The following is a 21118-nucleotide window of genomic DNA, read 5'->3' as shown; positions in this document are numbered from 1 at the left end:
GGAACCTCATTCCACAAGGAAATGTTCTACCTCAATGAAGAGAGAATGGTGCAGATGTTTCACAAAAAAAGAAAATAAAAGCTACATCTAAGAAGCCAGAGAGGCCCTGTTTCTCTGCAAGGAGAAACAGAGAACCAAGCAGTTATTCTTCCAAGTGCAGAACCAAACATGGATTTGTTTCCCACGTGTTCCCCCATTCCTCAAAATGGAGAGAGATTCCTGGCGTAGCCATGTCTGTGCGGATGTACTTTCCAAAAGTAGACCAATTCTCACTTTTTTCATCATGGAGAGATTTAGACTGGGGGGAAAGGATACCACTCTGAGTAGCTGTGACAACCCAAGAGAAGCCACTGCAGAAATGATAGATACCAGCTGCCATAGGCTGGTTCAGGACTTTTTACTGTCACAGCTGCAAGATCAAAGGTGAAGGCTCCCAGTCCATAGCTGCTGCCTATGTGGGGAGGCCCTGCCCAAACCCCTCAATACCTGCTTCACTCTGCTTTGACAGCGGGTATGGAAAAACTAAGTGGAACAAGCTAAAATAAGGGATTCAGTTTCTTATGGCAATTGTATACTAGTCTTGTGGTTAGCCATTTTGTTAATGTGTTTGAGTTAAATGAAAGCAGCTCAGCTCCCTTCTCTTTGGATAATCTCTTTGTCTGGTTCTTCAGTGAAAAAAATTGCTAAAGGCTGATTTACCTCAATGGAAGACTTCCCTTATATTTCTGTTTTTTAAGATATAACACTATAGTAATTGATTTGTTTTGTTTTGTTTTGTTTTGTTTGTTTGTTTTTCAGAGCCAGCAAAATACCCTGCAGCTAATCCATCCACCAAAAAGGCAGTAATACCAGGTAAAGAAATAAAATGTATTTCTTTCAGGGTATTTCTTGTATTCTTGAACCAGTTTATTGCATCATAGCACCATCTGCTGGATTATACAAAAGCCACTCTTTGAAGGGTGTTCAGTGGTGGTGATTTTTTGTTTGGTTGTTTTGTTTTGTTTTGTTTTTGCCTTTGTTCATGATCTGCATGTCAATTATTTGCTAAGAACAATTGAATTTTGCAGAATTTTGATAATCTCTAAAATTATCGTTGCTTCTTGTCCTCTCATAGCAGTTGTAAGAGGGCATTTTGGGTCACTCTGAAAATTCGGGTTCTTCAGAGTGCTGGTCCCACAGCAGGTTTTACAAAACTGGAATTCTAAGAAAATAAGCTTAAATTTGCACTGAAAAGACAGACAAATATTTTTAAACAAAGTAATAGCACAAATTCATATCAAATTCAAAATAGATTGTAAAAAGTACCACCTTTTATTGATTTCTTTTCTGTTCTGCTTCACAATCATCTTTAAAAAATTCACAAAGTAAATCTGTTAAATTTAATGATACTGAGTCTAATGAATAACAATCTACATATTCAGAACATTCATTGTTTTACCAGGTTTCAAATTAACTATTAAAAACCAGAAATGATTCATAAGTGAAAATGTGATAGCTATAAAACTGTGATATTCTTTTAACCTAAAGTAGGACAGCTGATGTTGCAACAGGTTCAGTCAATGTTACAACAAGTTCTGTGTTGCTGAACTGTTCTTGGTATTGGCATCACAGATATGCGCTGTATGGGCACTGTCCCCGTGGAAAGCCCACTCTCCCTGTTTCTTGCCTCCAGCCTTCAGCTGCTTCCATTGCATGTGGCTATATAAATTTATGTGGATATGTGGTGTCATCCTTTTTTTTTTTTTTTTTCAACTATTCTCTAGCTGTCTTTCTCTGGTTCAGACCTTTTTCAGTGATCTACCTCACAGATCACTTCCACAGAATAAGGGAATAACAACTTGTATCAGCAGGGGAGACTGGGAACTGGCCAAGGGTCAATGCCAGCCAGTAACATCTTAAATTGCCTGTACCTCAAAGGGACTTGTAGCCTTGAATTGCAGTCAATATAGGTAAGCATAGGGCATAATATACAGCAGTTAACTGTGCAGCTGACCTAAGAAGTGCCATTTCGCCACAGATGCTCCCAGTGTCTGCTTTCTGTGGTTGTTTGACACCGTGTTCAGTTGTGCTAACACAACTGGGAGAATAGTGTAAATCACATCACTGCCGTGGGCTGGAATTAAAAAATGTCCTAGAAATGTGTGTATGTGGCAGGGTGTTTAGACTGCATCACTTCACTAAATTTGGATTAACAAACTTTTATACCCATGTACATGATAATTTCTTAAAGCATCTTTGTTGCCAAAGTGTGTTGTATAGCTAGACCCTTAGATGTCCCGACACTAAATTGCAGATATCATTATGTTAGAACCATATGCTCCTAATTAATTCATTCCACCTGCTTGCCTCCAATATTTGTGTTCATTTTTGAAAAATATTCCAATGAGTCTGTTTGTTGGCAAGAATGGTGATAACAGTAATGTATTTAAGATAAAGAAAAGAAGAAAAACTGGTATGGCTTTTATGGAAAAATAAAATGGGTTTGTCTGTTCTAACACATTTCTAAATATCTAGTTTGTCTTAAAAATGGTAAAAAGCAGTAGACTATTGACTTCTATTTTATGCTTCCCCTCATCAAATAGCACAGTTCTCTGAAAATTAATTTACCCCCAGAATAACTCACCATAGTGAAATATTAAATACGCTTGTTTGGCAACAACATAGCTAGACTGCTGCCTATTAGTACACTAAATTAAATACATTATCCAATTTCATATTTCATTTTCTTCCACATATCTTATTACATCACAAGCTGTACCCTAGAATGCCTAACGCTGAAGGTTTATTCCTATTAACAGACTGAACAGACTGAGAGCACAGCTGGTCATCTTCCACTGCTTCTACACCACATATGTTCTTGGTCTTAAAGTCACTGGTAAAGAAATCCCTGCCTAATACATAATGAACTATTTTTATCTCCATATGATTATATGGAGAAAGCAGAGAAAATTACTGTAGATAATTGAAGTCTATGACAGCTTCTGAGTCTGGAAATTGGTGGCTGCCATAGGAAACCAACCTTAATGAATATCTGTTACCAGATTTTCAAAGTGCATATTTTCAGATGTACTTTTATCTAACTGGAAAAATTTCCTCTCTGATGCTCGTCTGAAGATGGAAACCAAAGCACTTGTCTTTAAAGAGAAGTGTAATAGATTCACAGGTATATACAGGTATATGCAAGTTCTGAAGGGAGAAAGACTGCTGAAGAGGTGTTGAAGATTTTTCATCATGCTAGCCTTCTCCAGTTACTGTCTTTTGATATCCCCATCCAAACCCTGCTCCTCTCATTTCCCCAGCTGTGCTGACAGGACAAGTCTGAGAGTGACCCCACCTTACAAAACACCTGTCTAGCATTCCTCCTTTGTGGAAGGGCACAGGTTTCTTTCACATGATTTCTTAGACCATCCCATGTGCACTGTGCCAATCTCTGAAGACCAGGCAGCTCCCGAGCTTCTCAGAGTCTGACATGTAAGTGCTGAGCACCTGCCACATCCCACTGGTGGGGAATTTTGATCCTCTGGAGAAAGTGGAAAGAGCTCCCACACCATGCTGTGTGTCTCCCTCTGCAGTTATCACTAACATATGGCCAGGTGAGTGGTCCAGGTGTCAGCAGTGGCTCATAGATGCATGGCAGCCTGATAGATCTGCTTTGGCACCAGGAGGAAAGCAAGTACAGGAAAGTGCCAAGGAGGGAAGGGAGTATGTGAAACAGGCTCAGTCCATGCAGGAAGCTTTTTGGTATGTTTGGGTTCCCCAACAGGCATAGAGCATCAAAGCCACCAAGCCCCATGTGTTTCCTTAGATAGGGTCAGGACTGTGAACAGTTCATCTGTGAGTGCCTTCACTGAAACCAACAAAGGTTACTTATAACTTTGTGCGCATTCTCTAAGCACTGGTGACAGTACTTTTCCCTCATGATTTGCTTGATTTAAAAATCACACTCAACTCTTTTCAACAATGTAAAAATGTTGAAAATTGCAGTTCAGAATTTCCCTGGAATGGTCTTGCAATTTTTAATTTAATTTTATAGTATAATTAACAGATTTTGTAGTGTCACTTAATCGTCTAATTCCTGATTTTTAATGCCTAATTTTTCCCATTTTCCTCTCCACACACATTAAAAATAAATAAATAAATAAATAAAAGAAAAGAAAAGAAAAGAAAAGAAAAGAAAAGAAAAGAAAAGAAAAGAAAAGAAAAGAAAAGAAAAGAAAAGAAAAGAAAAGAAAAAGTAAATTTCATTCATTACTCCCTTTGGGTTTGTAATAGAAACTCTTTTTGACCACCATTTCCCCTGAAAATCGATGAATGTATTTTGGACTCAGAAAGAAAAAAATAAGTATGACAGATGAAAGGTCTATTTTAACTGCTCAGATGTCAGCTGCATCCAATCTCTCAAACCTACTTTGTCAGTTGTACTAGAATTATTATTATTTTATCATGTCTCTGATTTTTTTTCACTGGTAAGAAGGAGTTAGGAAAAAATATATATATAAAATTCCTTTTGAATCCCAGAAGAGTTTCCTTTTTGGTCCTGGTTAGCATAATTCTTCCTCTCTCCCACCTTAACTTTTGGGGTATTTAAATATTATATCGTCTCTCTGTTATTTGGTTTCTGTCTGGTTTTAAAGGTTACAGGCTTGGGTGTCTTTTCACATTAGGTAGAAATTATCATCTCTCCAGTCCTCAGTAACCTGCAGAAGCTGGGGTTTGGTCCTCACCTATTTGTCCCAGTGAGTCTCCACTGGCATTAGTGAAGCCTAGCAGCTGATTCTTCTCCTGGTCTGCCAGGAATTCATTATACCCCCAGCAGCTAATACTTTGCTGCTATAGTGGTCCGTTACTCAACATTTTTTCAATATCCATGGAAATATATTAGGTGGGTGTAGATAAATAACATAAATCATTTTAGCCTACTAACATTTTCATCCCATCTCAAGCCTAAGAAGCTATTGCAGACTAAAAGGTCTTATATAGCCCACTGGATCGTGTAAGCCAGATCATTATCCAACTCTTAATGGGAATGGAAAAATGAATTCTTGACATATGCTGCAATAAGGGAAGAATATTCTAGTGTTAGAAGATTTCACTTTAATACTTTGTATTCTTCATATACAAGATTTATTTAACTGGAGCATGAAATAGCTTATCTTACACTAAGCTTTCTGATCTGAAATCCAGTTTTTATCCTCTAGTTTTTTTAAATTTCTTGATCTAGAATACAGGATATTTTTGCTAGTTTTGCTAGAATGATGAGATGCCCAGTCTCATAGCCTGGCTGTTGCATTTATACATTCCTTACAATATACTGCATTTCATTATCAGATATTGTTAAATAATTTCCTATACTTCTGTTCACACCAGAGTTAACCATGAATACATGTGTACTTTAATAATAATAATAATTAATAGTAATAGTAATAGTAATAGTAATAGTAATAGTAATAATAATAATAATAATAATAATAATGATAATAATAAACTTGTTTCTTTGGCTATTACCAGATATTATTAAATGTTACAGTCTAGTTTTTGCAATGCTACAAGGTACTGTTGTATTGCTAAAACTAAAATGGCATTACTTTAAGAGCAAGGCAGGGGGAGCAAGTTAACTACAAAACAAGAAATGGGTTGGTTCTTTAATACACGAAAGTTACCAATAATTAGAAGAGTCAAAATAAAACGCCATTTAAAAACAATTGAGAGGTAAAAGGATTAAGTGACCACTGTTTATGGAAAAGGGCATTTTAAGGAATATTGTTCTGTGGATGGCAAGATTTAATAGCCCTGAAGCTTTTTCATGATTAATTGCTCTTTCAGCAAGAATTGGGCCCAATTTCAAAGCATCTAGTATGTCTTTCAATCTCTTCTGAGTCAACAAAGCATTTAAGTACATGCTAAAGCTGTGTTGAATCCAGACTATCACATACACTGCATATGATTACCTTCTCAGATGTTTGTTTTTGGGAAGTGGTACCACCTTTGCTTTGCTAGGAAGGGAATAAATTGGCCTCATCTTGCCCATTGAGGCCATTATGAAAATGACACTTAATTTACAAAGGAGCAGGAGTGAAGTCAAAAGAGGTGATGTGAACTCAAGTTTTCAGTACCATATGTGATTGTATTACATATACAATTTATAACATTCTTGAATGTAACAGTGCTGTATTTCTAGTGATACAAGTAGACAGAAAGTAGAAACACAATATACTTCACTGTGATGTTTCTTAGGTATGATTTTTCTCATGTCATACAGGTCTGAATCAACTACAGACTTGAATGTTTCTGTATTAAAAAGTTGCCACCTAGTATCGAAAGTACAAAGCAATCTACTATCAATCTGCAGTACCGCTTTATTCTGCAGAGTGACACAATCTGATGAGTTTTCTCTCGTTTAACAGCTGATTGGAATGCACAAATTTGGAGATTTACATATTTCAAAAATAGTGGTTGCTGATTTTATTTCATGTGTATGCTAGACTGATCTCAGCATTTTAACAACTGTCAGATCTACACACTTCTAACACCTTCTGTTGATGTCCTCCTACATAGAATATCCTGAGTTGGAAGGGACCCACAAGGATCATCAATATGACACCATCTCTGTAGATATCCTCTAAAGAAGTTGCATGTCCTAGTTACAAAAATATTTAACCACATGCATGACCTTTGACTCATATTTTGAGAGCAAATACACCAAAGCTTTTGCTCACTGCTTCCTTCTACCCTTCTCTTTTGAGACAGTTGACATCAGTCCCCAGCTCTGAGTCAGGCACTACCATTACAGCGCCTGTTCAAAATTTATTAACTCTGAATTACATGTATTCTTTTATGATTTTGATGCATTACTTTTTAGGATCTACTTGTTTTCTTAATGAATTAACTAATCTAATCTACATATTGCTTGCCTAATGACAGGCAAAATCTTAAACTAGAATTTCCTTCAAAGTTTTCTTTCTCTTCTAAAATATTCTCTTATTTTCAGTGGGTTACAGAGCTTGAAGCAGAAGTAATTCCCTTATTCCCTTGTCACAGGAAGATGCAGTATGAGTTATGACCACCCTCCCTGGGTATAGTTTTCTCATAAATCAATTACAAAGTCATTTGACTCTTTTTTTTTTTTTTTTTTTTTTTTTTTTTAACCTCAGAATGAGAGGAGGTTGGGAAAAATTGAATTACTTTCATTGTGTTGCCTGTTGTTCCACTTTGAGCAGTTCCACCTAGAATAACAATAGAGATGCCTCCCTAGAAGTGCTCCTGGTTCAAACAGATGTAGTTCAACACAGGATTTCTCTAAATCCAATTGTCCCTCTAATTATTGAGAATTGACCGGAAATATTTATGCCTGAGCAGCTTAGTCATCTTAGTCCTCAAAAGGTTCAAAGTATCCCTCAGATCTCTATTTAAATGAAATACAGTCCAAGGTTTATCTTTGGCAGACATGAACTCTATGTCTGTGCTTAAAGATTCACATCATGTTTTTAAATTATTTTTTTTTTTTGCCTGGATGCTCATGCCAGAACTCCTGAGACTAGTGAAGTTAATTTGTTCCTAAATCAAGTTGTGCTACTGAGGGGCATTAAGAACTGATCTCTTCACAGGGACTCTGTTCATAACATACGAGCATTTCAGAAAATGAGTGCTATTTGTGGGTGATACACCAGTTCTGAACGTAGGCAGTTCCCTAGCCAGCATTGTAGGATTAGCCTAATTTTCTTTTTAAGAATTGTGAATCAGAAAGAGTTTTATTCCAATGGGAAATTAGGCACTGTTGTCTATGAATACATCCAGACTGTGCACTAGTTATGCTAATTCTGCTGGGAAACTACAAGACCCACACCTTCCCCTTGCCACATGACAAAAGTGATGCATGTTTTCCTAGGAGTTATCAAATATATTCTATATTTACATAAGTGTGCACTTCAAATGTGCTGACTTAAGCAACCAAATTCTTTGCACGTGATTTCCATCCTCAGGGAATGTTTTTCCTTCAACTGAGAGATTTGCCAGGTTGTCAAGACAGACATCGGAAATCTGAATTCTTTCCACAACTTTCTTATGATGTTGATTCCTCTTAATTATCCTAACTTTTGCAGAAACTAACAGAGCATTTTAGACTCCAGTGAGGTAAATTATCCATCTCCCTTCTGAGAGTCATCTTCATCTTTAGGCTTCAGTACGGAAGCCTTGTGGAATAAAAATGGTTTTTGTGTGTTTTTTGTTTGTTTTTTGTTGTTGTTGTTGTTGTTGTTTGGTTGGTTGGTTTGGTTTGTTTGTTTGTTTTCTCTGGATTAATAAACTGGATATTCTAAAAGAATAGAATGATAGGCTTTCTTCTGACTATCGGAGGACCTCCTCAATTTCAAAGAAGGATCTGAAAACTGAGAATGATCAACCCTCTCAATAACCCTATTTCCTAAGGTAGGGGCAGTACTCAAGTGCATTTTGATAATTTCTTTTTTTTTTTCTTCTTTTTTTTTCTTTCTTTTTTTTTTTTTTTCCACCTTGCTGATGAATAAGAAAAGGTTCTCTAGACTTGAATGAATGTTTCTAGACATCTTTATTCAAACATGTCCACATAACACAGAGGATCCTATACTACTAGTCTTAGTAGTATACTTCAAGATTTTTTGTTTGTTTGTTTATGTATACCTTTTTAGGAAAACACAGTTTGTTGACTATTAAAACATAGAGGGGTTTTCCCTAAAACACCAAGGTATAACCAGCTGAGCCTCTTCTCCATGACAACTTTGACAGCAAAACTGTTGTATGGTGATGTCGAAGGATCTTGAAAGCATCTAACTTGCTTTTGATGAAGACTGACCAAATCAGCTGAAATTTAAGGACTTTGGTCAATTTGTCTATCCTAATACTAGCTTCCTCACTGAGCTTCAGTCATACAGTCAGTTCACTATCTTTATCAATCAAAATGTACGGTGGCAGTGGATTTGGCAGTGATCCAGTCAGAGAAGCAGCAGTCAAATGCAGGAAAATGAGTACTTCTGGGGAACAACTTGAAAAATCAGGTTTGATACAAAACTTTCTCATGTGGATTATCTCAGGTTGAATAACATGACTCAGCTCATGTTGCAAGCTTTCCCTTCAACAGAGGAGACTAAAGGGACCTTTTCTGCTTATGTTCTCAATATTCTTAACAAAAGACTATCTTGCAGAGCTTTAGCACCCTATCTCAGTTGGTTTTAATTAACCAGCGTTGTAAAGGTCTAAGAGGGAAAATGACAGGCACATAGCCTATAAAACCAAGATTACAAGACTGTAAGACTAACTTCCTACTCTCTAAGGATTTAGTATTCAAGACACTGCATAGAACATAACAAAAGCAGTCTTTAACTAGATTCATCAAAATAATTGTGGCAAAATTAAAAGTACAGAAAATGCCTTTTTCTGCGGCTACTGAGTGCAATCAGTATTGTTTATCTGACATGTGGCATATACCACAGAACAACAAATCCATTTGAAATGCCATTTATTTAAATATTTTCCCAATTTGTGTATTTCCAAATTCAGTTTTTATTTTTCTGAACACTTCTTGGATATATGTGAATTAGAACATAATACAAGTGCAAGCACACACACACACACACACCTGTGCACACAGATATACAGATCAGAATGGGATGTCAATAGTTCTCTCCTGACAGATGGCAGAAGGTCACAGTTTGTGACTGTCCATCATCGTACTGAAGATTAAAGTGTACCACAGCAAACATGCCAATCTACATGCTTTTCAGCACTGTTGGCACTCCAGGGAAGAGTGTGACTTGGAGAAAAGATGAGCAAAATCAAGTTCAGGTTCTCTTCTCTCTTCCACCTGCTCCAGCAGTATCTAGGAGTGTGTCACCAAAAACACATTATATGGTTTTAAGAGCAAGTTATACACCATTTTTCATAAATCGGAAAAACCTTTTCTTGAAAGCATCAGAGCTTATTTGATGGTGAAATATCAAAGTAAATCCAATCTTAATTCCATGCATGGTAAGAATATATTTTGTTACAGAAGAACTTTCCTGAACGAAAACATGTAAAGTCTCTCTCTCTCCCTCTCTCACACATGCACACACACACCCACACATCTTTACAGATAAGAACAACAAATGTCATGGCAAATATTTAATGTGCCTACAGTTGGCAATATCCCTTCATGTGTCATACTAACTACTTGTTAGCAAATAAATAAATAATGAAAAGACATTTAAATCAAGCAATGGTGATGTGAGGCAAAAAGGAAAGACAAAGATCTAGACCTGAACTGTCCTGTAGTTTATGGCTCGTGCAATGAAAGATTTCAGTTCATTCTATTAAAATACCATAGGAGGCGTTACCTGAAATTTCATATCATCTCAGATTTCCACTGAAGTGCTTGATGTCAAGTTCTATTAGTTATTAATTTTTTTTGAAAGGATGCTATTTCAAATTGCTTCTGGAAGCAAAACTCATTTAAAGAAGCTCTGTGGAACATCCTTAACTTTTACAGTTTAACAAACAGGAAACAAAGCTAAATAAATAAAAAATATTATACTTTGCAAAAATGCTTGCTGAATGTTTTTAATGTTATACTGTTCCCTGATCTCATGAGAGCTGACAGATCTTAGAATGAGAGGGAAAAATAATTGCCTCAGAATCACTAAAGCCATAATTACGTTTCCTTTAGTTTCCAGGAAGCAGTCCTGAGCAAAAGAAAAACAGAAAACCCCACGAAACCAATCAAAACTCTCATTTCACAGGATGAGTCCTAAAATATCTGAATGAAATTGGATACTCTGAAGAGCACTTGGGCTACACAAAACCAAAGCTGCAGCTGTTGTTATGATTAAGCTCTTTGAGTCAGACAACCCCCTGAGTCCCAAAATTCTGTCCTCACACTTTTTGCTGTTTCCTTGGCTTGGATTGCCACCCAAGCTAGGATGCCATCATAAAAATATAAGATTTATCCAGGTAATAAAAGCCAGCCCACTCTCTGTCTCCACTTATCCTTATTGCTGGAAGAATCACATTTCTGGCTTATTGCTTGGACCACATCAACCTGCTGCTTGACCATCTCCACTGAATCTCATGTCATATATACAATGTGATTGTAAATCATCAGTAATAGTCTATACTATGTACATTATGTAATAAACACATTAAAATGTTCTTTATATAACTATGCTAAAGTTGTGTCCCTGATTTCAGAAAACTAATTGTTGTGCTTTAAAGTGCAGAAAAAATTGCTTATGCAATTGTCATGAAATTCCAGCAACATTTTTTGTAAAATGGTAAAAATGATAATCCTTTTTTGTTGTTTTTTTGTTTTACAGAGCTCAAAACAAAACTATTTAGAAGCTACATTTTGCTTTAATAATTATATATATAAATTGGCACTTCAGATAGATTTTAAAACAGAAAAAAAAATAATATTTCATTACAGATAGAACTACATGCATTGCTTGATACAACTTACTAGGAGTAGAAGTATGGAGTAATGACAAACTTTGTCTAAAAACTTAGCAGTTGTAGTTTTTTCATATTTTGGGTTATCATGCATTTTCAAATATCAATTATTTTCATAGATCTGCATAGTATTTCTTTTAGATATGCACAGCATTTTATATTAATACTGCTTATAAAATAATATTGAATGTGGATACTATTCATATTAATATGACCAATATTAATATATTGGTATATATATTTCATTTTCTACTGAGAAAAATTATCCCTTTTTACTTATTCAGTTCAAGAATAAATCAAATTTAAGGACAGGTTTGATTTTAGTGAGGGTACAGCATACAGAATCACTTTGAATATGGAACTTTGTATCTTGATTCTAGACTTCAAGTTGTTAAGGTACTAATATTCTTTAATTTTATACTAGAGCATTTATACAACTATTTTTCATAATAAACATAGAGAAAACATAGTCATCCTATAGAAGGAAGTGATGAGCATGCAAAAATGCTCCTTTATGCAAGAATGTATTTAATAGAAGCGGCTGTTAATCTTTTTATCAGTCAGCTTAAATGTTCTTGAATGTAGGTAATGTCCCTGTGTAAATCAAACTGACACACTGGAGTTTTTACATATACTGTGTAAAAGCATGTGCAGACATCATCTTTGGATTTCAAAAGCTGATCTATTATTTTTGATATTATGAACATTGCCCATGCCTGGCAGACGATGTTGAGTTTCTGAGAGACAAGTTCAATATTTTCCTCTTCCCTTTGGATGGCTGCCTACTCCTCTAAAAGTGTTCTGAAACAAATCCTGGCAAGATGAAAAGAGCTCTTACAGAAATTCCTATCAAAAATTTGTAAATCCCAGTCATGGTTTACCAGAGGGGTACAGGTAGGCAAAGCTTTTCAGTTTCAGGCCCCAGACCCTTTAGTAATCAGCTTCTGTTGGCCACAGCTCCCTTCACATTGCGTATTCATGTAAAAGAGTCCATACCCCCTCCTTATGTACCATGGTTATAAAGCTGCAGCAGCTGTATGAGATGTTCTGCTTAGTCTCCAGTGAGAGACTATGACAAAAGGCAAGGAGCATGTCACAGATGTCTGCAGAGACACATACGGCTGGTTCACAGGCCTCCATTTAGTCTGCCATGAAGTAAAACTGCAGATATTTTAACCTGCATTACTACTAGAGTTCCCTTTAGCATCTTATGATATGGATTAAATCCTTTGATGTCTGATATTAGCAGTTATCCTGATCCTGTTTCCACATTGTGAAAATCACTGGGGATAAAGTGACTTATGTTAACTATAAAGGTTTTATTTTGATGTGCAGGAAGATAGAGAAAGGCTCACCTGATCTGACCCCCCAAAGCAATGTGCCACATCCAGAATCCACTAGTAACAGGTTTTTGAAGTTTTTTTGAGGAAGTTCACGGATGATACCAAATTGAGTGGAGCTGTTGACTCCTTTGAGGGTGGATGAGGTCTTGCAAAGAAATCTGAACAATTTAGAAAGCAGGGCAACTACTGACAATATGAAGCTTAACAAGAGCAAGTGCCAGATTCTGCACCTGGGAAGGGGCAACCCTGGTTATACGTATAAACTGGGTGATGAGGCGCTGGGGAGCAGCCCTGCAGAAAGGCATTTGGGGATTTTGATCAACAGCAAGCTGAACATGAACAAGCAGTGTGCCTTGGTAGCCAGGAGGGCCAACTATATCCTGGGGTACATCAGGCACGGCATTGCCAGCTGCTCTGCGCTGGTGGATCCTCACCTTCAGTCATGTGTGTAGTTTTGAGTGCTGCAGTATAAGAAAGACATAAACTGCTAGAGAGAGTCCAAAGGAGGGCAACAAATGGGGTAAACAGTCTAGAGAGCAAGATACATGAGGCGCAGCTGAAGTCACTTGGTTTGTTCAGCCTGGAGGAGAATGAGGGAAGGCCTCATGGCAGCCTGCAGCTTCCTCATGAGCTCTGCTCTCTGGTGACCAGCGATAGGACCTGAGGGAATGGCTTGAAGTTGCTACAGGGGAGTTTCAGACTGGGTATCAGGTGAAGGTTCTTCACCGATAGGGTGGTTAGGCACTGGAACAGGCTCCCCAGGAAAGGGGTCATGGCACTGAACCTGCTGGAGTCCAAGAACAGTTTGGACAACAATCAGACACATGGTCTGACTTTCTGGGTGGTCCTCTGGGGACCCAGGAGTTGCACTCAGTGATCCATGAGGGTTCCTTACAACTCAGATATTCTGTGATTCTATGATTCTAACATGAAAGTGATTGTCCAGCTCAAGTAAAGAAGAAATTATAAAAACAGGAAAGTGTGCTTGACTTTTTTCTTTTTTTCCTTTTCAGAAACACACAGGAAAGAAAAAATGGTGGATACTGGTAAATATTATCCTTTTTATATCTTATTTTTCAGCTGTCCCAATGTTTTAAAATAATCTTTGTTGTAAGTAAATATTTGGGTTTTGTTTGCTTGCTTTTACAGCCAAAACAGCAAAGAAAGAATCAAAAGTACATGGTAAGACCTGCAAAGAACAGTAATTTCTCATTTATCTGTTTTCATTTTAAGTTAAGACAGGATTAGGTAAAGGGAGAAGAGAAGTTAAGCCAGGGATAAAGATTTGTTGGTTTACTCAAATTTACTTGAGCAAATGACTGTGGAGCAGCCATGCAGCTATTTTGCCTTCTGGAACAATGATCTTATCAAATGTACATGAGAACGATGGTGAGTTTGTTTTATTTCAGCTTTTAAAGGTTTGTCTTTTCAGGGAGGAAGGGGCCTTGCTTGGAGATCACAGTAAACTGATAGAGAGCAAAACACAAAATAGGAACTTGAGCATTTGGAAGGGAGGAAAGAAGTAGGTTGTTTTGGTTTGGTTTTATTTCAAATATCTATGCCCACATATTTTATTCCTGTAGCTAGGTGCTGTTATTTCTGACAGGAATCTACTTCTCAAGTTTAACCAAATTTGGAAGAGCATAAAGATTTTAAACTCCTTTTACAGACAAGCTTGATGACTCACTCATCTGATGACTCTATTTTCTTAGATACAGATTCTGAGCAAAAAATACAGTAGACAGTCAATATACTAGAAAAAAAAAAAAAAAATCCCTCCTCTTCTACAGCCTAAAAACCTGACACAATGCTTCAAAATGAGGATATCAATAATGAGAAACAGAAGTGTGGTAGCTTAATTCATTACAATCCAATTATGAAGAATAATAAACAAATGAAACTGAAAGACACATGTTCAAGCAATACTTCTGAAAATGGATCTTCCCCTGTACCAATACAAGCATGGTTCTTTTTCCTAAGTTATGCCTTGAGTTTTCAACAGACTCAGAGAAAATACTCTTAACTTCCCAGGATAACTGAGATTAACAAAATGAGATTTCTGTTGCATATCCTCCACCGATGTTTTACTTTGCAACCTGTTTTTCCTCCTTCTCTTATTACCTGAAAATAGCAAAGCTAGTGAAACCGTATCTATACCACCTGACCTTGTTTTCCATCGCTTTTAAGCTACAGGTTTATTAGTCGTCTGCTATAAGACTATCCAAACAAGCAACATACGTATGCCTCAGTTTTTCTCTGCATAAAAACTAATGAATGAACAGTAGTTCAACAGTAGTTCAGCCTACTCTGTGAAAATAGGTAGCACATTGACCAAGGGATGAATATGTTAGGATATTCTGTCCTATTCTATAAAATCGATTCTAACAGGACTTTTATACATTTGCAAAAGTTATTCCCTGGAATACTTTCTTGTATTTTACAGCATCTGTGGAAACTCTGAAGTCAAAAGGTGGGTAACTTTTTTTGTTTTTAAAATTAAATTGGAAGAATGCTGGTGTTTAGTCTGTTCTTTATGAAAATGTTTCTTGTGACAAAACTGCTAGCAGGTATGACTTATGTAAAATAAAGTGACCTTTTAAATATTAATGAGTCCTTTCTTGCAGCACCTGAAAGGCCCCTTAAAAAAAAAAAAAAAAAAAAAAAAAAAAAAGATCTTTTTTCAAGTTATCCATGGACTGACAAACTACAATTCTCCAACTTTACCAAATGCATTTTCTAACCTTAACTCAAGCCATAAGTGTTTTTGTTTGTTTGTTTGTTGTTTGTGAAGGGCAGAAAAGACAAGTAATCAATCTTTTATAGAGATGTGACACAAAGTAGTATCTCTCTTTTTGCCAGTCCAGCTGCAGCACAAAACCAGTGACTGAAGCAGTTATATTTACCAAGTCTAGGAATTTTTATGGAGAGGTTCAGCTTTTGCGTTGCTTTCATGCAAGAACTGCCAATGGGAGAGGGTGGAAGATATGGGGGCAGAACTTTCTTCACCATCTGTTCCTTCCCTGAAGGCACAGGGCACTGGGACTGTTCAGAAACCTCAAGGTCTTAAATTCCATCTGAGCAAATATTAGGTTGTTCGTGTTAGTGTCTGAATTTTTACATATACACAGTCTAAGATATTAACTCTGAATCTTTAAGAACATTACAGGTACCAGTCATATCTTAGAAACAAGTGGAAAAGCACTTCACTTGGAAACAAGTGAAAGCACTTCACTTGGAGTTCATACACTACTGTATTTATTCACATCAAAGACCACCTTGCTTTGCAAACATTCCTATTGAAACAATAACACTACTTTCATCAACTGCTCAGACTTGTGAACAGTTTCCAAATCTGTCTGCCAAAAGTCAAAGGCAGAGAAATGAGAAATATTAGTTTTTAACACACTGCTGTCACTCAATCATCCTCTTTTATTTTAGAGTTCATTTCCAAAGAACTCATTGGAAACCAATATAGTGTTCTGCAGTATGAGGAAGGGTTGTAGAATCACAGTCTTGGAGATTAATGTAAGGAAATCAAAGCTGATGCAGCATTCCCTTTATTGGATGTTTTTAAGCTCCCTGCTTCATGGGCTAAATTCATAATGCTGTCATTGCTATGCAACTAATTGTATTGAGCAAAACAGAAAAAAAAAACTAATTTAGACACTGCTTTCTTTGTACTCCCGCCAGATAAAAGGGAAAACTGGTGAGGGGAAAAAAAATGTATTTTGTGTGCATCTTTTCCACTTTCAGCAAATTCTAGACTGCAAAATCTGAAAATAAAAGTAGTCTTGCTGCTACGGGTGGCTGAATAGAGCTTTTACCAATTGCTTGAAGCCTCTGAGCAAATCTTTTTTGAAACATTATTATTTCTTCTGTAACACTGTATTGTGCATTCAATGACAATATTTCAACAACTATGAACCCATTTCTGCCAAACCTGTGGGTTAAAAAAAAAAAAAAAAAAATAGTGAAATGTTTATTTCTTGCAGAATTAAGTCCATTTCTGCAAACTTGAAGTTTTCCTTGGCCACCGCTGGGAAATTGGCCTTTAGAAAATGTTATTCTCACTGACTATATTTACCCTTTTATTCAGAGCTATTTTCTTTGGGTCTTTTGTGAATTATAATTAACAGGATCTTTGAAACAACAGAGACTTTATCCATATGTTTAGTTGCAGTGAGTGTTCTCAAGTTTTTCCACTGAATAGCATATTTCATACTTTTTTAGATGAGAAGCAAGCATTTGTAAATGCAATTTGTCTTCATCGTGTCACCAGTATTTTGAAGAATAGAAGAGAATCCTGAATTATAAATCTTGAACTAAGGGGCACTAGAAATAAAACAAAATTCACAATTCACTAAAAACAAATGGAAATTCTATGTTTCTATCATAGCAGACAAGAATTGTTCTGGTTTTTTCTGCTGTCAAATTAGTGGTTTCACAACTGAAAATGTTGATCTTAGTTTTATCATTGGATCAGATTAATGTTGAACCCAAAATTCTTCTCTTGCATTTAAGTTAATAACAATTTTGTTTTAATTAGTTACCAAACCCTGTTAATCAGAAACAGCTGATGTTAGCTCTAGAATAATTGTTTATTTCTGAAAAAAAAAAAAAAAATTATTAATAAGTCATTTAATTTAACTTTTTGTTGCTGATTTTGAAACTCAAGCATAGCCTGAGTTTCTGAGAAAAATGGTGTTTGTGTTGAAATGTTATAGCTGTTATTGCCTCTTAGTAAGAATCACACAGGAATGCTGCTGTTTTCATCTAATTTTAATTTTTTACAATGACAGACAAATTCTAGCATTCTTCAGTAGCTATACCTTTCACTAAGTCTGAACAAGACCATTGCTTTTTAGTCTCTATTCATTTGTTATTTATTGCTGCTCTTTACTGAGTTGTTTTCCTTTTTTTTTTTTTTCTCCTGACATTAATGCATTTAGAGTCAGTAGCTCTGTAGTTGCAGTGTAGTTTTGAATATTCAGTAGCTGTTGGCTAATATTGACATTTTTAAGCATATTCATGGAAGGAAAACCATCTTTGCCTGAAAACAAGTGAGGTTTTTGATATAATTCTCTTCTTATGTAATTAAATTAAGAATAATATGACATGGAAGAAGGTCTTTACCATTCCCACTACCTTGTATTTCTGAAAAACTATCAAGCTTATAGGAAGCTTATAGGAAGTTTTTTTGCATTCCCTCACAAAACGTTTTGTAATGTCTTTATAATAGGGAATTTTTTTCTTTTCTCCATGCAACAGAACAGTTCCTAAATCATAATAGACACTTTCTAGGTTCATGATTGCTTGATGTTTGTGAAGTCATGACGAGGAGCTCCTGCCTCTGATGTCACAGTTCAGAGAGTTTTACCTCCACTCAATGTTTTATTTTAGTTTTCCTTCACATTGAACAAACATCTCAAAACAGCTTTAAAATCAGTGGCACTTTGGAATACATATTTCTGACATAGGTTCTAGTTATGAAAACTCCCTGTTTGGGGATAAAGATAGTCGTACAAATTTGATTGTAGCCTATAACTATTAAAGATGCAGAAATATTTCACTGTTGGATTGGTCTCCTGGAAAATAATATAATAATACTTGCTAAGTTCTTTCTTTTTTGTTTCCAAAGAGCTTATGATGGAATCAGTGGAACAATTATCATACAAACCAAGTTGATGCACATTATGCCAACTTACTATGGATTTTGTTGTGAAAAGACAAAATATAAAGGGAGTCCAGACGCCATGTAATTCATCTATTTCTTTAACTATAACTTGCTGAATAGATGGATTCCTGGCAAATTTATACTTTTGCTTTTGCTTTCACATGCATCTTTTTTTATTATTAGTTCAAGTAGTTAATTATTTATTTTATGCCTGATGTTCTCCTTCTGAGAAGATTATTCTAATTCCATGTTACTTAGGTGATACAGCTAAAGGATCAGCTTTTCATGTAGGGAGTGCCTGCAAAGGGACAGATTTTACAGAGATGATCTTTCAGGATGCCACTCAGAAGTGTCATAATCTTGAAAATGCTTAGTAAAAGGGATAAAATCTTTAGCTACTTAGAAAACTTGTCCATGTTCTAATACAAATGAAACAAAACCTTCATTGAAGTCTTATTCCAAAACTGATTCTACGTGTATTTATAACAACTGTTAAAGTGACACCGATTACCTTGATAATAAAAGACCTCTCAGCATCACTGAAGCAGCTCACACCTCCGTTCTCAAAAAGCTGAGTGAATAAAGCGATGTTCTTATTCTTCTTCCAAGTATTACTCTTCCATGTCCAGATGATGCTATGTGCCAGTTCCCAACAGCAACTGAAGTGCTAATCTATCATAGCAATTTATTTAGAAATGCTTATAGAAGCATTACAGCATTATTGAATGCACTGATTGACAGAATACTATTAATAGTACAAGTTGTTATTTTTAAATATTAGCTACAAGGTTGCTCAAGACTGACTGGTTCTTTCATCATAGCTGTACTCTTTGTATACCACCTCCACACAATTTTGATGACTCTAAATACCTGTTCATCTCAGAAATTTGTATTGCTCTTCTAGGTTGATATTCAGTGTCTAGAAAATATTTTCAGTTTTTATTCCATCAGTCTTCTGGTTTTCAGAAATTGAACAAACCAAAACTGCTTTCTTTTAGCTAAAATGACAAACATGTTTTGGAGAAAACAACTGTTCTCAAGAATTCATTATATTCTTATCATTGCTGCTGAAAATACATTTTGGAGTGCATATGGGTCTAAGTGCCCCTTTTTCTTTCTTTCTTTTTTTTTTTTTTTTTTTTTTTTTTTTTTTATATTAAAATAAGCTTATTCTTTAATATTTGACAGTTTCAGCAAAATTATTAAAAGCCCTGTGCTCACAGTGGCAGGGCTCAAAGCCCAGATTCACCTAGGCATGTAGGTATCTAATTTATTTCTGATTTAAGTAGCCTGGCTAATCTGGGCCTAAGTAACCTAGATGTTAATAGAAGAGATCTACAATAAATATTAACTAACCTTGTTCCTCTTTGCTGTTCTGTATGTCTAATGACTGACACGTTAGGTACTTGAATAGAAAAGGAGTACTCACTTTTTTTTTTCTATGGATCATCAGTCAGTCATCCTTTCTATTCAGACTTGACTTTCAGGCAAACTGAAGATTACTTTCTATAAAATAAGTTACCTGAGTGTCCTGGTTTCAGTTTTACAGAGAAGTAACTGAGGTGCAATATTTCACTGTTTACATGGAGCTTGCTCACAAACACACTCTCAACCCACAGCATTCTGGGATAAACAAGAGCAAGTGGCAGGGGAATGATTGATGTGTGAGAGTTGGTCCATCCCACTCAACATTAAGCAATTCATCTGTCCATACCTGACATTTCAGTGAATCTTAGGAAAGAGTTCCTGATGGGAACAGAATATCCTTCTTCTGGCCTCAAGCCCACTTGCAGACACTGCAGACAGCCGGTAGCATACAAACTGAGCTGGCCTGCTTAGGACAAGATGTCCATCAGCTTCACAAGGCTTCCCTGCTGCCTGGGCTGCAAGCTTAGTCTCAGGGTAGCCACCAGGACACCCCCAGCAAGCACACTTGGAAGCACTTTATGAGTTCTTTAAATTCACATAATTTCTCAGTGAAGAAATAATGGTAATGGAATGTGACCCTCAGTATTTACTTCAGCTTTAAAATGCAAGTTTCTAATTTACTACCACTGTGATTTTCTGTAATAAAACACTGAGTTGAAAATATTTCTGTGCTTGTCAGGTTGAAATAACAAGCTGAGTGGATGTTATATGCTGATAACTCTGTAGCTGTAAAGACATTTCCATACTAAATATATAGGTCATTTGAAGTAAATTAATTTTCATTTTCCAGTTGCATCCTGCTATTTATGCTGATTTTTTATTCTTTTCACTTTTTTAAACTAGGCAACAATGGTGAAGCATATTTTCTTAATGCTACTTTTTTTTTTTTTTTTCTCAAATGCTGTAGGAGGATACCTTTTTAAATTAGAAGCAGCTATGCTCATTCAGCATAGTGGCTACAAATTGCAACTACAAAAGCTTGCCTTTATGAAAGTGAAGTGATGGCAGTGCCATTTACAGCTAAACAAACATGTTTACATATTTGCCAGATTTGTAGCTGAATAATTTAATCATATGACCCAAAATATATTTTGTTCTAAATATATTCAGAAATCTACATGAAATCTTACGCATTATCAAACCTGCTATATAAATTGTCATAAATTATATAAGATACCCCTATTTGTGTAAGCTTTCTAGAAGAGTAAAGTCTGAAGAG

General features: G+C 35.9%; 1 protein-coding gene and 1 long non-coding RNA gene across 15 annotated transcripts in view; one reads left to right on the top strand and one right to left on the bottom strand.

Moving 5' to 3' along the window:
- Window positions 1-20096, bottom strand: part of LOC311208385 — a 28406-nt gene extending 8310 nt beyond the window's left edge. The window contains exons 1-2 of the long non-coding RNA XR_014618334.1: window positions 19901-20096; window positions 18983-19143 (exon numbers count right to left, since the gene is read on the bottom strand). This is a non-coding gene — a long non-coding RNA (uncharacterized lncRNA). The remainder of the gene's footprint in view (window positions 1-18982; window positions 19144-19900) is intronic.
- Window positions 1-21118, top strand: part of TRDN (triadin) — a 243920-nt gene that overhangs the window by 142551 nt on the left and 80251 nt on the right. For 10 of the 14 annotated variants that reach the window (XM_084285079.1, XM_084285082.1, XM_084285081.1 and 7 more), the window contains 4 exons: window positions 799-852; window positions 13811-13843; window positions 13947-13979; window positions 15208-15267. In XM_084285079.1, coding sequence (XP_084141205.1) covers window positions 799-852; window positions 13811-13843; window positions 13947-13979; window positions 15208-15267 — 180 coding nt within the window. The remainder of the gene's footprint in view (window positions 1-798; window positions 853-13810; window positions 13844-13946; window positions 13980-15207; window positions 15268-21118) is intronic. The other 4 variants (XM_084285075.1, XM_084285080.1, XM_084285076.1 and 1 more) reach the window with 2 other exon arrangements.

This window comes from Netta rufina (assembly GCF_964035555.1).
Source record: "Netta rufina genome assembly, chromosome: 3".
Classification (NCBI taxonomy): Eukaryota; Metazoa; Chordata; class Aves; order Anseriformes; family Anatidae; genus Netta; species Netta rufina.
The sequence above is the reverse complement of the archived record's forward strand: the minus strand, read 5'-3'. Positions and strand labels throughout refer to the sequence as shown.